The sequence below is a fragment of the Phyllobates terribilis genome, unplaced genomic scaffold, assembly GCF_046119375.1.
Source record: "Phyllobates terribilis strain yellow unplaced genomic scaffold, ASM4611937v1 Scaffold_761__1_contigs__length_706479, whole genome shotgun sequence".
Lineage (NCBI taxonomy): Eukaryota > Metazoa > Chordata > Amphibia > Anura > Dendrobatidae > Phyllobates > Phyllobates terribilis.
The window spans coordinates 391450-409032 of record NW_027363521.1 but is presented as its reverse complement, the minus strand read 5'-3'; the positions used below and the strand labels follow the sequence as shown (position 1 = coordinate 409032).

Genomic DNA, 17583 nt, shown 5'->3' with positions numbered 1-17583 from the left:
TCAGTAGTGACCAGAGCTGCACTTTATGTACGTGCTCAGTAGTGACCAGTGCTGCACTTTATGTACACACTCAGTAGTGACCGGTGCTGCAATTTATGTACACGCTCAGTAGTGACCAGTTCTGCAGTTTATATACACACTCAGTAGTGACCAGAGCTGCACTTTATGTACAAGCTCAGTTGTGACCAGTGTTGCACTTTATGTACGTGCTCAGTAGTGACCAGTGCTGCACTTTATGTACACGCTCAGTAGTGACCAGCGCTGCACTTTATATACATGCTCAATAGTGACCAGTGCTGCACTTTATGTACGTGCTCAGTAGTGACCAGTGCTGCACTTTATGAACAAGCTCAGTAGTGACCAGTGCTGCACTTTATGTACACGCTCAGTAGTGACCAGTGCTACTCTTTATGTACACGCTCAGTAGTGACCAGAGCTGCACTTTATGTACACGCTCAGTAGTGACCAGTGCTGCACTTTATGTACACGCTCAGTAGTGACGAGTGCTGCACTTTATGTACGTGCTCAGTAGTGACCAGTGCTGCACTTTATGTACACGCTCAGTAGTGACCAGTGCTGCACTTTATGTACACGCTCAGTAGTGACCAGTGCTGCACTGTATGTACACGCTCAGTAGTGAGTGACCAGTGCTGCACTTTATGTACATGCTCAGTAGTGACCAGAGCTGCACTTTATGTACATGCTCAGTAGTGACCAGTGCTGCACTTTATGTACACGCTCAGTAGTGACCAGTGCTGCACTTTATGTACACGCTCAGTAGTGACCAGTGCTGCACTGTATGTACATGCTCAGTAGTGACCAATGCTGCACTTTATGTACATGCTCAGTAGTGACCAGTGCTGCACTTTATGTACACGCTCAGTAGTGACCAGTGCTGCACTGTATGTACATGCTCAGTAGTGAGTGACCCGTGCTGCACTTTATGTACACGCTCAGTAGTGACCAGTGCTGCACTTTATGTACACGCTCAGTAGTGACCAGTGCTGCACTTTATGTTCATTCTCAGTGGTGACCAGTGCTTCACTTTATGTACACGCTCAGTAGTGACGAGTGCTGCACTTTATGTACGTGCTCAGTAGTGACCAGTGCTGCACTTTATGTACACGCTCAGTAGTGACCAGTGCTGCACTTTATGTACACGCTCAGTAGTGACCAGTGCTGCACTGTATGTACACGCTCAGTAGTGAGTGACCAGTGCTGCACTTTATGTACATGCTCAGTAGTGACCAGAGCTGCACTTTATGTACATGCTCAGTAGTGACCAGTGCTGCACTTTATGTACACGCTCAGTAGTGACCAGTGCTGCACTGTATGTACATGCTCAGTAGTGACCAATGCTGCACTTTATGTACATGCTCAGTAGTGACCAGTGCTGCACTTTATGTACACGCTCAGTAGTGACCAGTGCTGCACTGTATGTACATGCTCAGTAATGAGTGACCCGTGCTGCACTTTATGTACACGCTCAGTAGTGACCAGTGCTGCACTTTATGTACACGCTCAGTAGTGACCAGTGCTTCACTTTATGTACACTCTCAGTAGTGACCAGTGCTGCACTTTATGTACACGCTCAGTAGTGACCAGTGCTTCACTTTATGTACGTGCTCAGTAGTGACCAGTGCTGCACTTTATGTACATGCTCAGTAGTGACCGGGGCTGCACTTTATGTACATGCTCAGTAGTGACCAGTGCTGCACTTTATGTACACGCTCAGTAGTGACCAGTGCTTCACTTTATGTACACTCTCAGTAGTGACCAGTGCTGCACTTTATGTACACGCTCAGTAGTGACCAGTGCTTCACTTTATGTACGTGCTCAGTAGTGACCAGTGCTGCACTTTATGTACACGCTCAGTAGTGACCAGCGCTGCACTTTATATACATGCTCAATAGTGACCAGTGCTGCACTTTATGTACGTGCTCAGTAGTGACCAGTGCTGCACTTTATGAACAAGCTCAGTAGTGACCAGTGCTGCACTTTATGTACACGCTCAGTAGTGACCAGTGCTACTCTTTATGTACACGCTCAGTAGTGACCAGAGCTGCACTTTATGTACACGCTCAGTAGTGACCAGTGCTGCACTTTATGTACACGCTCAGTAGTGACGAGTGCTGCACTTTATGTACGTGCTCAGTAGTGACCAGTGCTGCACTTTATGTACACGCTCAGTAGTGACCAGTGCTGCACTTTATGTACATGCTCAGTAGTGACCAGTGCTGCACTTTATGTACGTGCTCAGTAGTGACCAGTGCTGCACTTTATGTACATGCTCAGTAGTGACCAGTGCTGCACTTTATGTACATGCTCAGTAGTGACAAGTGCTGCACTTTATGTACATGCTCAGTAGTGACCAGTGCTGCACTTTATGTACGTGCTCAGTAGTGACCAGTGCTGCACTTTATGTACATGCTCAGTAGTGACCAGAGCTGCACTTTATGTACACGCTCAGTAGTGACCAGTGCTGCACTTTATGTACACGCTCAGTAGTGACCAGTGCTGCACTTTATGTACACGCTCAGTAGTGACCAGTGCTGCACTTTATGTACACGCTCAGTAGTGACCAGTGCTGCACTTTATGTACACGCTCAGTAGTGACCAGTGCTGCACTTTATGTACACGCTCAGCAGTGACCAGTGCTGCACTTTATGTACATGCTCAGTAAGTGACCAGTGCTGCACTTTATGTACATGCTCAGTAGTGACCAGTGCTGCACTTTATGTACATGCTCGGTAGTGACCAGTGCTGCACTTTATGTACATGCTCAGTAGTGACCAGTGCTGCACTTTATGTACGTGCTCAGTAGTGACCAGTGCTGCACTTTATGTACATGCTCAGTAGTGACCAGTGCTGCACTTTATGTACATGCTCAGTAGTGACCAGAGCTGCACTTTATGTACATGCTCAGTAGTGACCAGTGCTGCACTTTATGTACACGCTCAGTAGTGACCAGTGCTGCACTTTATGTACACACTCAGTAGTGACCAGTGCTGCACTTTATGTACATGCTCAGTAGTGACAAGTGCTGCACATTATGTACACGCTCAGTAGTGACCAGTGCTGCACTTTATGTACACGCTCAGTAGTGACCAGTGCTGCACTTTATGTACGTGCTCAGTAGTGACCAGTGCTGCACTTTATGTACATGCTCAGTAGTGACCAGAGCTGCACTTTATGTACACGCTCAGTAGTGACCAGTGCTGCACTTTATGTACACGCTCAGTAGTGACCAGTGCTGCACTTTATGTACACGCTCAGTAGTGACCAGTGCTGCACTTTATGTACACGCTCAGTAGTGACCAGTGCTGCACTTTATGTACACGCTCAGTAGTGACCAGTGCTGCACTTTATGTACACGCTCAGCAGTGACCAGTGCTGCACTTTATGTACATGCTCAGTAAGTGACCAGTGCTGCACTTTATGTACATGCTCAGTAGTGACCAGTGCTGCACTTTATGTACATGCTCGGTAGTGACCAGTGCTGCACTTTATGTACATGCTCAGTAGTGACCAGTGCTGCACTTTATGTACGTGCTCAGTAGTGACCAGTGCTGCACTTTATGTACATGCTCAGTAGTGACCAGTGCTGCACTTTATGTACATGCTCAGTAGTGACAAGTGCTGCACTTTATGTACATGCTCAGTAGTGACCAGTGCTGCACTTTATGTACATGCTCAGTAGTGACAAGTGCTGCACTTTATGTACATGCTCAGTAGTGACCAGTTCTGCAGTTTATATACTCACTCAGTAGTGACCAGAGCTGCACTTTATGTACGTGCTCAGTAGTGACCAGTGCTGCACTTTATGTACACACTCAGTAGTGACCGGTGCTGCAATTTATGTACACGCTCAGTAGTGACCAGTTCTGCAGTTTATATACACACTCAGTAGTGACCAGAGCTGCACTTTATGTACAAGCTCAGTTGTGACCAGTGTTGCACTTTATGTACATGCTCAGTAGTGATCAGTGCTGCACTTTATGTACATGCTCAGTAGTGACCAGTGCTGCACTTTATGTACACGCTCAGTAGTGTCCAGTGCTGCACTTTATGTACACGCTCAGTAGTGATCAGTGCTGCACTTTATGTACATGCTCAGTAGTGACCAGTGCTGCACTTTTTGTACACGCTCAGTAGTGACCAGAGCTGCACTTTATGTACACGCTCAGTAGTGACCAGTGCCGCGCTTTATGTACACGCTCGGTAGTGACCAGTGCTGCACTTTATGTACATGCTCAGTAGTGACCAGTGCTGCACTTTATGTACATGCTCAGTAGTGACCAGTGCTGCACTTTATGTACATGCTCAGTAGTGACCAGTGCTGCACTTTATGTACATGCTCAGTAGTGACAAGTGCTGCACTTTATGTACATGCTCAGTAGTGACCAGTGCTGCACTTTATGTACATGCTCAGTAGTGACCAGTGCTGCACTTTATGTACATGCTCAGTAGTGACAAGTGCTGCACTTTATGTACATGCTCAGTAGTGACCAGTTCTGCAGTTTATATACTCACTCAGTAGTGACCAGAGCTGCACTTTATGTACGTGCTCAGTAGTGACCAGTGCTGCACTTTATGTACACACTCAGTAGTGACCGGTGCTGCAATTTATGTACACGCTCAGTAGTGACCAGTTCTGCAGTTTATATACACACTCAGTAGTGACCAGAGCTGCACTTTATGTACAAGCTCAGTTGTGACCAGTGTTGCACTTTATGTACGTGCTCAGTAGTGACCAGTGCTGCACTTTATGTACACGCTCAGTAGTGACCAGCGCTGCACTTTATATACATGCTCAATAGTGACCAGTGCTGCACTTTATGTACGTGCTCAGTAGTGACCAGTGCTGCACTTTATGAACAAGCTCAGTAGTGACCAGTGCTGCACTTTATGTACACGCTCAGTAGTGACCAGTGCTACTCTTTATGTACACGCTCAGTAGTGACCAGAGCTGCACTTTATGTACACGCTCAGTAGTGACCAGTGCTGCACTTTATGTACACGCTCAGTAGTGACGAGTGCTGCACTTTATGTACGTGCTCAGTAGTGACCAGTGCTGCACTTTATGTACACGCTCAGTAGTGACCAGTGCTGCACTTTATGTACACGCTCAGTAGTGACCAGTGCTGCACTGTATGTACACGCTCAGTAGTGAGTGACCAGTGCTGCACTTTATGTACATGCTCAGTAGTGACCAGAGCTGCACTTTATGTACATGCTCAGTAGTGACCAGTGCTGCACTTTATGTACACGCTCAGTAGTGACCAGTGCTGCACTTTATGTACACGCTCAGTAGTGACCAGTGCTGCACTGTATGTACATGCTCAGTAGTGACCAATGCTGCACTTTATGTACATGCTCAGTAGTGACCAGTGCTGCACTTTATGTACACGCTCAGTAGTGACCAGTGCTGCACTGTATGTACATGCTCAGTAGTGAGTGACCCGTGCTGCACTTTATGTACACGCTCAGTAGTGACCAGTGCTGCACTTTATGTACACGCTCAGTAGTGACCAGTGCTGCACTTTATGTTCATTCTCAGTGGTGACCAGTGCTTCACTTTATGTACACGCTCAGTAGTGACGAGTGCTGCACTTTATGTACGTGCTCAGTAGTGACCAGTGCTGCACTTTATGTACACGCTCAGTAGTGACCAGTGCTGCACTTTATGTACACGCTCAGTAGTGACCAGTGCTGCACTGTATGTACACGCTCAGTAGTGAGTGACCAGTGCTGCACTTTATGTACATGCTCAGTAGTGACCAGAGCTGCACTTTATGTACATGCTCAGTAGTGACCAGTGCTGCACTTTATGTACACGCTCAGTAGTGACCAGTGCTGCACTGTATGTACATGCTCAGTAGTGACCAATGCTGCACTTTATGTACATGCTCAGTAGTGACCAGTGCTGCACTTTATGTACACGCTCAGTAGTGACCAGTGCTGCACTGTATGTACATGCTCAGTAATGAGTGACCCGTGCTGCACTTTATGTACACGCTCAGTAGTGACCAGTGCTGCACTTTATGTACACGCTCAGTAGTGACCAGTGCTTCACTTTATGTACACTCTCAGTAGTGACCAGTGCTGCACTTTATGTACACGCTCAGTAGTGACCAGTGCTTCACTTTATGTACGTGCTCAGTAGTGACCAGTGCTGCACTTTATGTACATGCTCAGTAGTGACCGGGGCTGCACTTTATGTACATGCTCAGTAGTGACCAGTGCTGCACTTTATGTACACGCTCAGTAGTGACCAGTGCTTCACTTTATGTACACTCTCAGTAGTGACCAGTGCTGCACTTTATGTACACGCTCAGTAGTGACCAGTGCTTCACTTTATGTACGTGCTCAGTAGTGACCAGTGCTGCACTTTATGTACACGCTCAGTAGTGACCAGAGCTGCACTTTATGTACATGCTTAGTAGTCACCAGTGCTGCACTTTATGTACATGCACAGTAGTGACCAGTGCTGCACTTTATGTACATGCTCAGTAGTGACCAGTGCTGCACTTTATGTACATGCTTAGTAGTCACCAGTGCTGCACTTTATGTACATGCTCAGTAGTGACCAGTGCTGCACTTTATGTACATGCACAGTAGTGACCAGTGCTGCACTTTATGTACATGCTCAGTAGTGACCAGTGCTGCACTTTATGTACATGCTCAGTAGTGACCAGTGCTGCACTTTATGTACATGCTCAGTAGTGACCAGTGCTGCACTTTATGTACATGCTCAGTAGTGACCAGTGCTGCACTTTATGTACACGCTCAGTAGTGACCAGTGCTTCACTTTATGTACACTCTCAATAATGACAAGTGCTGCACTTTATGTACACGCTCAGTAGTGACCAGTGCTTCACTTTATGTACATGCTCAGTAGTGACCAGTGCTGCACTTTATGTACATGCTCAGTAGTGACCAGTGCTGCACTTTATGTACACGCTCAGTAGTGACCAGTGCTTCACTTTATGTACACGCTCAGTAGTGATCAGTGCTGCACTTTATGTACACGCTCAGTAGTGACCAGTGCTGCACTTTATGTACATGCTCAGTAATGACCAGTGCTGCACTTTATGTACATGCTCAGTAATGACAAGTGCTGCACTTTATGTACACGCTCAGTAGTGACCAGTGCTTCACTTTATGTACACGCTCAGTAGTGACCAGTGCTGACTTTATGTACACGCTCAGTAGTGACCAGTGCTTCACTTTATGTACGTGCTCAGTAGTGAACAGTGCTGCACTTTATGTACACGCTCAGTAGTGACCAGTGCTGCACTTTATGTACACGCTCAGTAGTGACCAGTGCTGCACTTTATATACACGCTCAGTAGTGAATAGTGCTGCACTTTATGTACATGCTCAGTAGTGATCAGTGCTGCACTTTATGTACGTGCTCAGTAGTGACCAGTGTTGCACTTTATGTACACGCTTAGTAGTGACCAGTGCTGCACTTTATGTACATGCTCAGCAGTGACCAGTGCTGCACTTTATGTACATGCTCAGTAGTGACCAGTGCTGCACTTTATGTACATGCTCAGTAGTGACCAGTGCTGCACTTTATGTACACGCTCAGTAGTGACCAGTGCTTCACTTTATGTACACTCTCAATAATGACAAGTGCTGCACTTTATGTACGTGCTCAGTAGTGACCAGTGCTGCACTTTATGTACATGCTCAGTAGTGACCAGTGCTGCACTTTATGTACACGCTCAGTAGTGACCAGTGCTGCACTTTATGTACATGCTCAGTAGTGAACAGTGCTGCACTTTATGTACACGCTCAGTAGTGACCAGTGCTGCACTTTATGTACACGCTCAGTAGTGAATAGTGCTGCACTTTATGTACATGCTCAGTAGTGATCAGTGCTGCACTTTATGTACATACTCAGTAGTGACCAGTGCTGCACTTTATGTACACGCTCAGTAGTGACCAGTGCTGCACTTTATGTACATGCTCAGTAGTGACCAGTGCTGCACTTTATGTACACGCTCAGTAGTGATCAGTGCTGCACTTTATGTACATGCTCAGTAGTGACCAGTGCTGCACTTTATGTACATGCTCAGTAGTGACCAGTGCTGCACTTTATGTACGTGCTCAGTAGTGACCATTGCTGCACTTTATGTACATGCTCAGTAGTGACCAGTGCTGCATTTTATGTACATGCTCAGTAGTGACCAGTGCTGCACTTTATGTACATGCTCAGTAGTGACCAGTGCTGCACTTTATGTACACGCTCAGTAGTGACCATTGCTGCACTTTATGTACATACTCAGTAGTGACCAGTGCTGCACTTTATGTACATGCTCAGTAGTGTCCAGAGCTGCATTTTATGTACGTGCTCAGTAGTGACCAGTGCTGCACTTTATGTACACGCTCAGTAGTGACCAGTGCTGCACTTTATGTACACGCTCAGTAGTGACTAGTGCTGCAATTTATGTACACGCTCAGTAGTGAACAGTTCTGCAGTTTATATACACACTCAGTAGTGACCAGTGCTGCACTTTACGTACACGCTCAGTAGTGACCAGAGCTGCACTTTATGTACACGCTCAGTAGTGACCAGTGCTGCACTTTATGTACATACTCAGTAGTGACCAGTGCTGCACTTTATGTACACTCTCAGCAGTGACCAGTGCTGCACTTTATGTACATGATCAGTAGTGACCAGTGCTGCACTTTATGTACATGCTCAGTAGTGACCAGTGCTGCACTTTATGTACATGCTCAGTAGTGACCAGTGCTGCACTTTATGTACATGCTCAGTAGTGACCAGTGCTGCACTTTATGTACATACTTAGTAGTGACCAGTGCTGCACTTTATGTACACGCTCAGTAGTGACCAGTGCTGCACTTTATCTACATGCTTAGTAGTGACCAGTGCTGCACTTTATGTACATGCTCAGTAGTGACCAGTGCTGCACTTTATGTACATACTTAGTAGTGACCAGTGCTGCACTTTATGTACATGCTCAGTAGTGACCAGTGCTGCACTTTATGTACGTGCTCAGTAGTGACCAGTGCTGCACTTTATCTACATGCTTAGTAGTGACCAGTGCTGCACTTTATGTACACGCTCAGTAGTGACCAGTGCTGCACTTTATCTACATGCTTAGTAGTGACCAGTGCTGCACTTTATGTACATGCTCAGTAGTGACCAGTGCTGCACTTTATGTACATGCTCAGTAGTGACCAGTGCTGCACTTTATGTACATACTTAGTAGTGACCAGTGCTGCACTTTATGTACACGCTCAGTAGTGACCAGTGCTGCACTTTATCTACATGCTTAGTAGTGACCAGTGCTGCACTTTATGTACATGCTCAGTAGCGACCAGTGCTGCACTTTATGTACATGCTCAGTAGTGACCAGTGCTGCACTTTTTTACATGCTCAGTAGTGACCAGTGCTGCACTTTATGTACATGCTCAGTAGTGACCAGTGCTGCACTTTATCTACATGCTTAGTAGTGAAGCTGCCCCTACCAGTGCTATTGAGTCGGAGTCAGGGAAATCGAGGAGTCGGTAATTTGGCTTCCCGAATTCACAGCCCTGCTGTATACAGGGGGGCCTGGGGTCTGTATACAGGTTGTCTGGGGTATGTGTACAGTGGGTCTGGGGTCCGTATACAAATGCTCTGGTGTATGAATACAGGTGGTCTGGGGTCTGTGTACAGGGGGTCTGGGGTCCATATACAAGTGGTCTGGTTTTGGGTCTGTATACAGGAAAGTCTGGTCTGGGGTCTGTATACAGGAGGTCTGGTCTGGGGTCTGTATACAGTGAGTCTGATCTGATGCCTGTATACAAGGTCTGGTCTGGGGTATGTATATAGGGGTGTGTGGTCTGGGGTCTGTATACAGGGAGTCTGGTTTGGGGTATATATATAAAGGAGAGTGGTCTGGGGTCTGTATACAGGGGTCTGGCCTGGGGTCTGTATACAGGGGGGACTGTATACAGGGGGACTGGGGTCTGCATACAGTGGTTGTGGTCTGGGGTCTGTATACAGGGGGTCTTGTCTGGGGTCTGTATACTGGAGGGTCTGGTCTGGGGTCTCTATACAAGGGGTCTGGTCTGGGCTCTGTATACAGTGAGTTTGGTCTGGGGTCTGTATACATGGAGTTTGGTCTGGGGTGTGTATGCAGAGGGTCTGTATACAGGGGTTTGTTTTGGGGTCTGTATACAGGGGGTTTGGTCTGGGGTCTGTATACAGCGGATATGGTCTAGGGTCTGTATATAGGGGGTTTAGTCTGGGATCTATATACAGGGGGTCTGGTCTGGGGTATGTATATAGGGGTGTGTGGTCTGGGGTCTGTATACAGGGGGTCTAGTTTGGGGTCTCTATACAGTAGGGTCTGGTCTGGGGTGTGTATACTGGGGGTCTGGTGTGGGGTATGTATATAGGAATGTGTGGTCTGGGGTCTCTATACAGGAGGGTCTGTATACAGGAGGGTCTGGCCTGTTGTCTGTATACAGGGGAGTCTGGTCTGAGCTCTGTATACAGGGCCTCTGGTCTGGAGTCTGTATACAGGGCGTTTAGTCTGGGGTCTGTATACAGGGGGTCTGTATACAGGGGTTTGTTTTGGGGTCTGTGTACAGGGGGTCTGGGGTCCGTATACAAGTGCTCTGGTGTATGAATACAGGTGGTCTGGGGTCTGTGTACAGGGGGTCTGGGGTCCATATACAAGTGGTCTGGTCTTGGGTCTGTATACAGGAAAGTCTGGTCTAGGGTCTGTATACAGGAGGTCTGGTCTGGGGTCTGTATACAAGGTCTGGTCTGGGGTATGTATATAGGGGTGTGTGGTCTGGGGTCTGTATACAGGGGGTCTGCTCTGGGATCTGTATACAGGGGGTCTGGTCTGGGGTCTCTATACAAGGGGTCTGTCTGGGGTCTGTATACAGTGAGTTTGGTCTGGGGTCTGTATACATGGAGTTTCGTCTGGGGTCTGTATACAAAGGGTCTGTATACATGGCGTTTAGTCTGGGGTCTGTATACAGGAGGTCTGTATACAGGGGTTTGTTTTGGGGTCTGTATACAGGGGGTTTGGTCTGGGGTCTGTATACAGCGGGTGTGGTCAGGAGTCTGTATACAGGGGGTTTGGTCTGGGGTCTGTATACGGAGGGTCTGGTCTGGGGTCTCTATACAGGAGGGTCTGGTTTGGGGTCTGTATACAGGGGGTCTGGTCTGGGGTCTGTATACAGACCTGGACTAAAGCATCCGCCAGCTCCTGGACAGTCTGTGGAGCAACGTGACGTTGGTGGATGGAGCGAGACATGATGTCCCAGATGTGCTCAATCGGATTCAGGTCTGGGGAACGGGCGGCCAGTCCATAGCTTCAATGCCTTCATCTTGCAGGAACTGCTGACACACTCCAGCCACATGAGGTCTGGCATTGTCCTGCTTTAGGAGGAACCGCGGGCCAACCGCACCAGCATATGGTCTCACTAGGGGTCTGAGGATCGCATCTCGGTACCTAATGGCAGTCAGGCCACCTCTGGCGAACACATGGAGGGCTGTGCGGCCCTCCAAAGAAATGCCACCCCACACCATTACTGACCCACTGCCAAACCGGTCATGCTGAAGGATGTTGCAGGCAGCAGATCGCTCTCCACGGCGTCTCCAGACTCTGTCACGTCTGTCACATTTGCTCAGTGTGAACCTGCTTTCATCTGTGAAGAGCACAGGGCACCGGTGGAGACTTTGCCAATCCTGGTGTTCTGTGGCAAATGCTAAGCGTCCCGCACGGTGTTGGGCTGTGAACACAACCCCCATCTGTGGACGTCGGGCCCTCATACCACCTCATGGAGTCGGTTTCTGACCGTTTGTGCAGACACATGCACATTTGTGGCCTGCTGGGGGTCATTTTGCAGGGCTCTGGCAGTGCTCCTCCTGTTCCTCCTTGCACAAAGGCGGAGGTAGCGGTCCTGCTGCTGGGTTGTTGCCCTCCTACGACCCCCTCCACGTCTCCTGGTGTACTGGCCTGTCTCCTGGTAGCGCCTCCAGCCTCTGGACACTACGCTGATAGACACAGCAAACCTTCTTGCCACAACTCGCATTGATGTGCCATCCTGGATGAGCTGCACTACCTGATCAACTTCTGTGGGTTGTAGAGTCCGTCTCATGCTACCACGAGTGTGAAAGCACAACCAACATTCAAGAGTGACCAAAACATCAGCCAGAAAGCATTGGTACTGAGATGTGGTCTGTGATCCCCACCTGCAGAACCACTCCTTTATTGAGGGGGTCTTGATAATTGCCAATAATTTCCATCTATTGTCTATTCCATTTGCACAACAGCATGTGAGATTGATTGTCGATCAGTGTGGCTTCCTAAGTGGACAGTCTGATTTCACAGAAGTTTCATTTACTTGGAGTTATATTCTGTTGTTTAAGTGTTCCCTTTATTTTTTTGAGCAGTGTGTATAGGAGTGTGTGGTCTGGGGTCTGTATACAGGGGGCTGGTCTGGAGTCTGTATACAGGGGAGTCTGGTCTGAGCTCTGTATACAGGGAGTCTGGACTAAGGTCTGTATACAGTGCGTCTGGTCTAGGGTCTGTGTACAGGTGGTCTAGTCTGAGGTCTGTATACGGGAGTCTGATCTAGGGTATGTATATAAAAGTGTGTGGTCTGGGGTCTGTATACAGGTGGTCTGGTCTGGGGTCTGTATACAGGGGGTCTGGGGTCTCTTTACAGGAGGTCTGGTCTGAGGTCTCTATACAGAGGGCTGGTCTGGAGTCTGTATACAGGGGGCTGGTCTGGAGTCTGTATACAGGGGGCTGGTCTGGTGTCTGTATACAGGGAGACTGGACTAAGGTCTGTATACAGGGGGTCTGTATACAGGGGGTCTGACCTGGGGTCTGTATAGGGTCTGGTCTGGGGTCTGTATACAGGAGGTCTGGTCTGGGGTCTCTATACAGGGGGCTGGTCTGGAGTCTGTATACAGGGGGTCTAGTCTGGGGTCTGTATACAGGTAGTCTGGTCTGATGTCTGCATACACGGGGTCTGGTCTGGCTCTGTATACAGGGAGACTGGACTAAGGTCTGTATACAGGGGGTCTGTATACAGGGGGTCTGGCCTGGGGTCTGTATAGGGTCTGATCTGGGGTCTCTATACAAGTGATCTGGTCTGGGGTCTGTATACAGGTGAGTCTGTATACAGGGAGTCTAGTCTGGGGTCTGTATATATGGGGGCTGGGATCTGTATAAAGGGGGTCTGTATATGGGGGTTTGGTCTGGGGTCTGTATTCAGGGAGTCTAGTCTTGGATCTGTATACAGGGGGTCTGGACTAAGGTCTGTATACAGGGGGTCTGGTCTGGGGTCTGTATACAGGTAGGTCTGGTCTGGGGTCTGTATACAGGGAGTCTAGTCTGGGGTCTGTATACAGGAGGTCTGGTCAGGGGTTTGTATACAGGGGGTCTGGTTTGGAGTCTGTATACCAAAGGGGTCTGATGTGGGGTCTGTATACAGGTAATCTGGTCTGATGTCTGTATACACAGGGTCTGGTCTGGCTCTGTATACAGGGAGTCTGGACTAAGGTCTGGATACAGGGCGTCTGTATACAGGGGGTCTGTATAGAGGGAGTCTCGACTGAGGTCTGTATACAGGGGGTCTGTATATGGATTCTGGTCTGGGGTCTCTATACAAGGGGTCTGGTCTTGGGTCTGCATACAGGTGGGTCTGGTCTGGGGTCTGTATACAGGGAGTTTATTCTGGGGTCTGTATACAGGAGGTTTGGTCTGGGGTTGGTATACAGGGGGTCTGTATACCGAAGGGGTCTGGTGTGGGGTCTGTATACAGGTAGTCTGGTCTGATGCCCGCATGCACGGGGTCTGGTCTGGCTCTGTATACAGGGAGTCTGGACTAAGGTCTGTATACAGGGGGTCAAGTCTGAGGTCTGAATATGGGAGTCTGATCTGGGGTATGTATATAAAGGTGTGTGGTCTGGGTTCTGTATACAGGAAGTCTGGACTAAGGTCTGGATACAGGGGGTCTGTATACAGGGGGTCTGTATATGGATTCTGGTCTGGGGTCTCTATACAAGGGGTCTGGTCTACAGGTGGGTCTGGTCTGGGGTCTGTATACAGGGAGTTTATTCTGGGGTCTGTATACAGGAGGTCTAGTCTGGGGTTGGTATACAGGGGGTCTGTATACCGAAGGGGTCTGGTGTGGGGTCTGTATACAGGTAGTCTGGTCTGAGGTCTGTATAAAGGGAGTCTAGTCTGGGATTTGTATACAGGGGGGGTCTGGTCTGGGGTCTGTATACAAGGGGTCTGGTCTGGGGTCTGTATACAGGTGGGTCTGGTCTGGGGTCTGTATAAAGGGAGTCTAGTCTGGGATTTGTATACAGGGGGTCTGTATACCGAAGGGGGTCTGGTGTGGGGTCTGTATACAGGTAGTCTGGTCTGAGGTCTGTATATAGGGGATCTGGTCTAAAGTCTGTGTACAGGGGGTCTAGGGTCTGTATACAGGTGGTCTACTCTGGGCTGTATACAGGGCGTCTGGTCTAGGGTCTGTGTACAGGTGGTCTGTTCAGGGCTCTCTATACAGGAGGTCAGATCTGGGGTCTGTATACAGGAGGTCTGGGGTCTGAATACCGGTGGTCTGATCTCTGTGTACAGGGGGTCTGGGCAGTGGGCGATGCGTGGGTGCATCTAGTCGGGGGTCACATAAACCAAGCGATGCTCATACTCTAAGTTTATTTGTCTGTACAGTGTTCACACAGAACAGTTATTTACATACATGTTACCAACAACTCCCATCATTATGTACAGATACAGCTATGGACACATCGTGTGAGCGCAGCACGTGGACCCAATCCGAATACCTGCTTCCCAGGGAAGACGTGCTATAGGTTTTATTATATTCTGGTCATTACTGCTCCATTCACACAGGGAACTTGTGGTCGGATCCGACCCTACGATCATACAAGTATCACTGTGGTCCTGTGGTCCAACCAGATAGGTGATATGTCACTTAAAGGGAATCTATCACTTGCCATAAATCTATAATTTTGGTCCCATGCTGTAAATGCCGCTGTTCTCCTGAATCCGACGCTGTTTTTCTTTTGATGCTAGGCCTCTCTGTTCCTGAGATACGGCCCCTTCTTCCTTGTATATAAACCTAGTCTTTGTAGTCAAGGGGGCGTGTTTCTAAGACAAGAGTAAGAGTTCAGGACCACGCCCCCCGGCTAACAAGACTTGATTTACATACAGGAAAGAAGAGGACATATCTCAGGAAAGGAAAGGCGCAGGAACAAAAGAAAACCAGCGCCGGATTCAGGAAAACAGCGGCATTTACGCTAGAATACAAAATTCCATATTTATAGCAAGTGACAAGTCCCCTTTAAGGGACAACTACTTTGATATTAATTGTATGGCAGTATTATATAGACATTGTACAGTGCTCTAAATAGATATTTTTGCATTTTAAAGGTGGTAGTGACACTGTATGACTTATTTAGGAACCTGTAAAGAAATCGTATATGGCCCACAATGTGCACCATATGGCATGATTAATTATATACTATTTGACTGCACACCACATAGTCACCATCTGGCGTAAGGCCAGCTCTGGATATGATAAACGTCTTATACTAGAATCACCTTCTTGATTGGGACCAGTTTAGGGTGTTAAGCTTCATTATTCCCAAAGTACTTTTAAGAGAAGTAGGTCCTTAGCTTTGGATTTTGATCCAGACTGCAGAGCCATTACCATTTAACCAAAATGAAGCATGAAGAGCTTCAGTGAAGGTGGCAGAAAAAGTGTGCAGGTGTCTAGTAGGGGTACCCAGCTGGTAAAAGGACAGCTGTCCGGCCTCGTAATCCAGATACACCCCAAACATAGTAGAAGACAAATTATTGGACAACGTTAACTGGGCAGAGTTTTTGCCATGCACTGCTACACACTGGTTATAATTCCTCGACAAACACCAGGAGTCCCCACAAACACCATCCATAAAGGGGTAGCTCACACCAAACTTCCAGTTCCCTAATTTACTGGTGTCCACCACCCAGTAATATTGCCCGGATGAAAAAGTCTCGGTACTTAGAACCTCATTTTCTGGAGACCTCTCTGGGCAAACTGGTCGGGCTTGGTCTACGCAAGTAAAAAATGCAGTCTTCAGGTCGTCTGATATACTTAGATTATTAGCGGCCGTGTTTACATCCAACGAGAGGTCCAAAGGATCCAGCAAAAACAGCCAGGCATTGATATGGGTGGTCAGATCAGATACCTGCTCATGAATGTTCTTCTTGATCTGGTCCTCATCTAGGTCACCTGTATCTAGAATCTTCCGATTAAGCTCGTCTTCGTCATTCTCTTGATCATACTGGACAAAGTTTTCGCAACTTGGGTCTTGTAAGACGAGTATGGGATCAGTCACCTTACACAAGTCCTCGATCTGACCAATTTTCTTGGACAGATGGTTCTTCTTTATCTCCAGCTTTTGGATCAGAGCCCAGACAACGTCTGACATTTGTTTCTCCTGGTTGGAGATCTCACTTAAGATGCTCGCCTCCAGTTTCTCCAGTTGTTTCCTGATGTCTATGAACAGTGCCGAGACTTTCTCGGTTATCTCATCGGCTTTCTCATTTTCTTTTCTCAGCTTCTCGTGGAGATTTTGAATTTTTATCTTGGTTTCCCTCTTTTTCGAGGTCAACTTCTCCAGAACTTTGGACATTTTTGTTTTCTTCTCCTCCGAGGCTTCTTCCAAGGATTGAACTTGGTGGCCGTTGTGGTCTCCTTCGACCCGACAGTAAACGCAGATACAGGTCTGATCTTCAGGGCAGTAATACTCCAGGATCTTTTTGTGGCCCGAGCATTTTCGGTTCTTCAGGGAAACGGTGGGGTCGATCAAGACGTGTTCTGAAGATTTGTTGTGGACGTCCAAGTGTTTAACACACAGAGAAGCTTCACACAAGACGCAGGAGGTCACGGCAAGCACTGGGCAGTGCAGGCAGTAGGTGCACATGATGGTGGCTTTACCTTGTGGACCCTCGGGGATCTGGAAGTGTCTGGCTATGCTCCTCAGAGTCACGTTCTTGTACAACGATGGCCGCTGATTGTACTCCTTCCTACAGTCGGGGCAGGTATAAATTCTGGAGTTGGAGTCCCGCTGAGAGTCCAGCAGACGACTGATACAGTCCTGGCAGAAGTTGTGTCCACATCTCAGGGTGACGGGGTCCATGTAGATGCTCAGGCAGATGGAGCAGCTCAGCTCGTCCCTCAGATCAGTGGACGCCATCTTGGACTGTATGATGAAACCAAAACTGCTCTACAGCACAATGTGCATCCTGCCCAAGGAATGTGAGGGGGGGAGGAGGAGACCCTCTCACACTTTATTGGCCAGGCTGGATTTACTCACTTTTTTTTTTTTTTCTTAAAGGTGCGGTTTCAGAGCTTATTGTTACCAACCCTCCCAAGCTCTTGGATTACTTTAAGAAAGCTGACCTCTATTGGCTCTGGAACTGATAGAGTTAAAAAAAAACCCACAAAAACCCTCTAAACCCAGAAGAACAGGTTTCTCCATAATCAGCTGCTGTCCTCACTGATTAGGTGCTCTTAACTCTT

General features: G+C 48.0%; 1 protein-coding gene across 1 annotated transcript; it reads right to left on the bottom strand.

Moving 5' to 3' along the window:
- Nucleotides 1–15469: 15469 nt before the first annotated feature.
- LOC141238558 (E3 ubiquitin/ISG15 ligase TRIM25-like) lies at nt 15470–17320 on the bottom strand. The gene has a single exon (XM_073668458.1). It carries the CDS (start codon nt 17255–17257, stop codon nt 15689–15691), a length of 1569 nt encoding a protein of 522 aa, XP_073524559.1. The 5' UTR covers nt 17258–17320; the 3' UTR covers nt 15470–15688.
- Between the last annotated feature and the right edge of the window lie 263 nt (nt 17321–17583).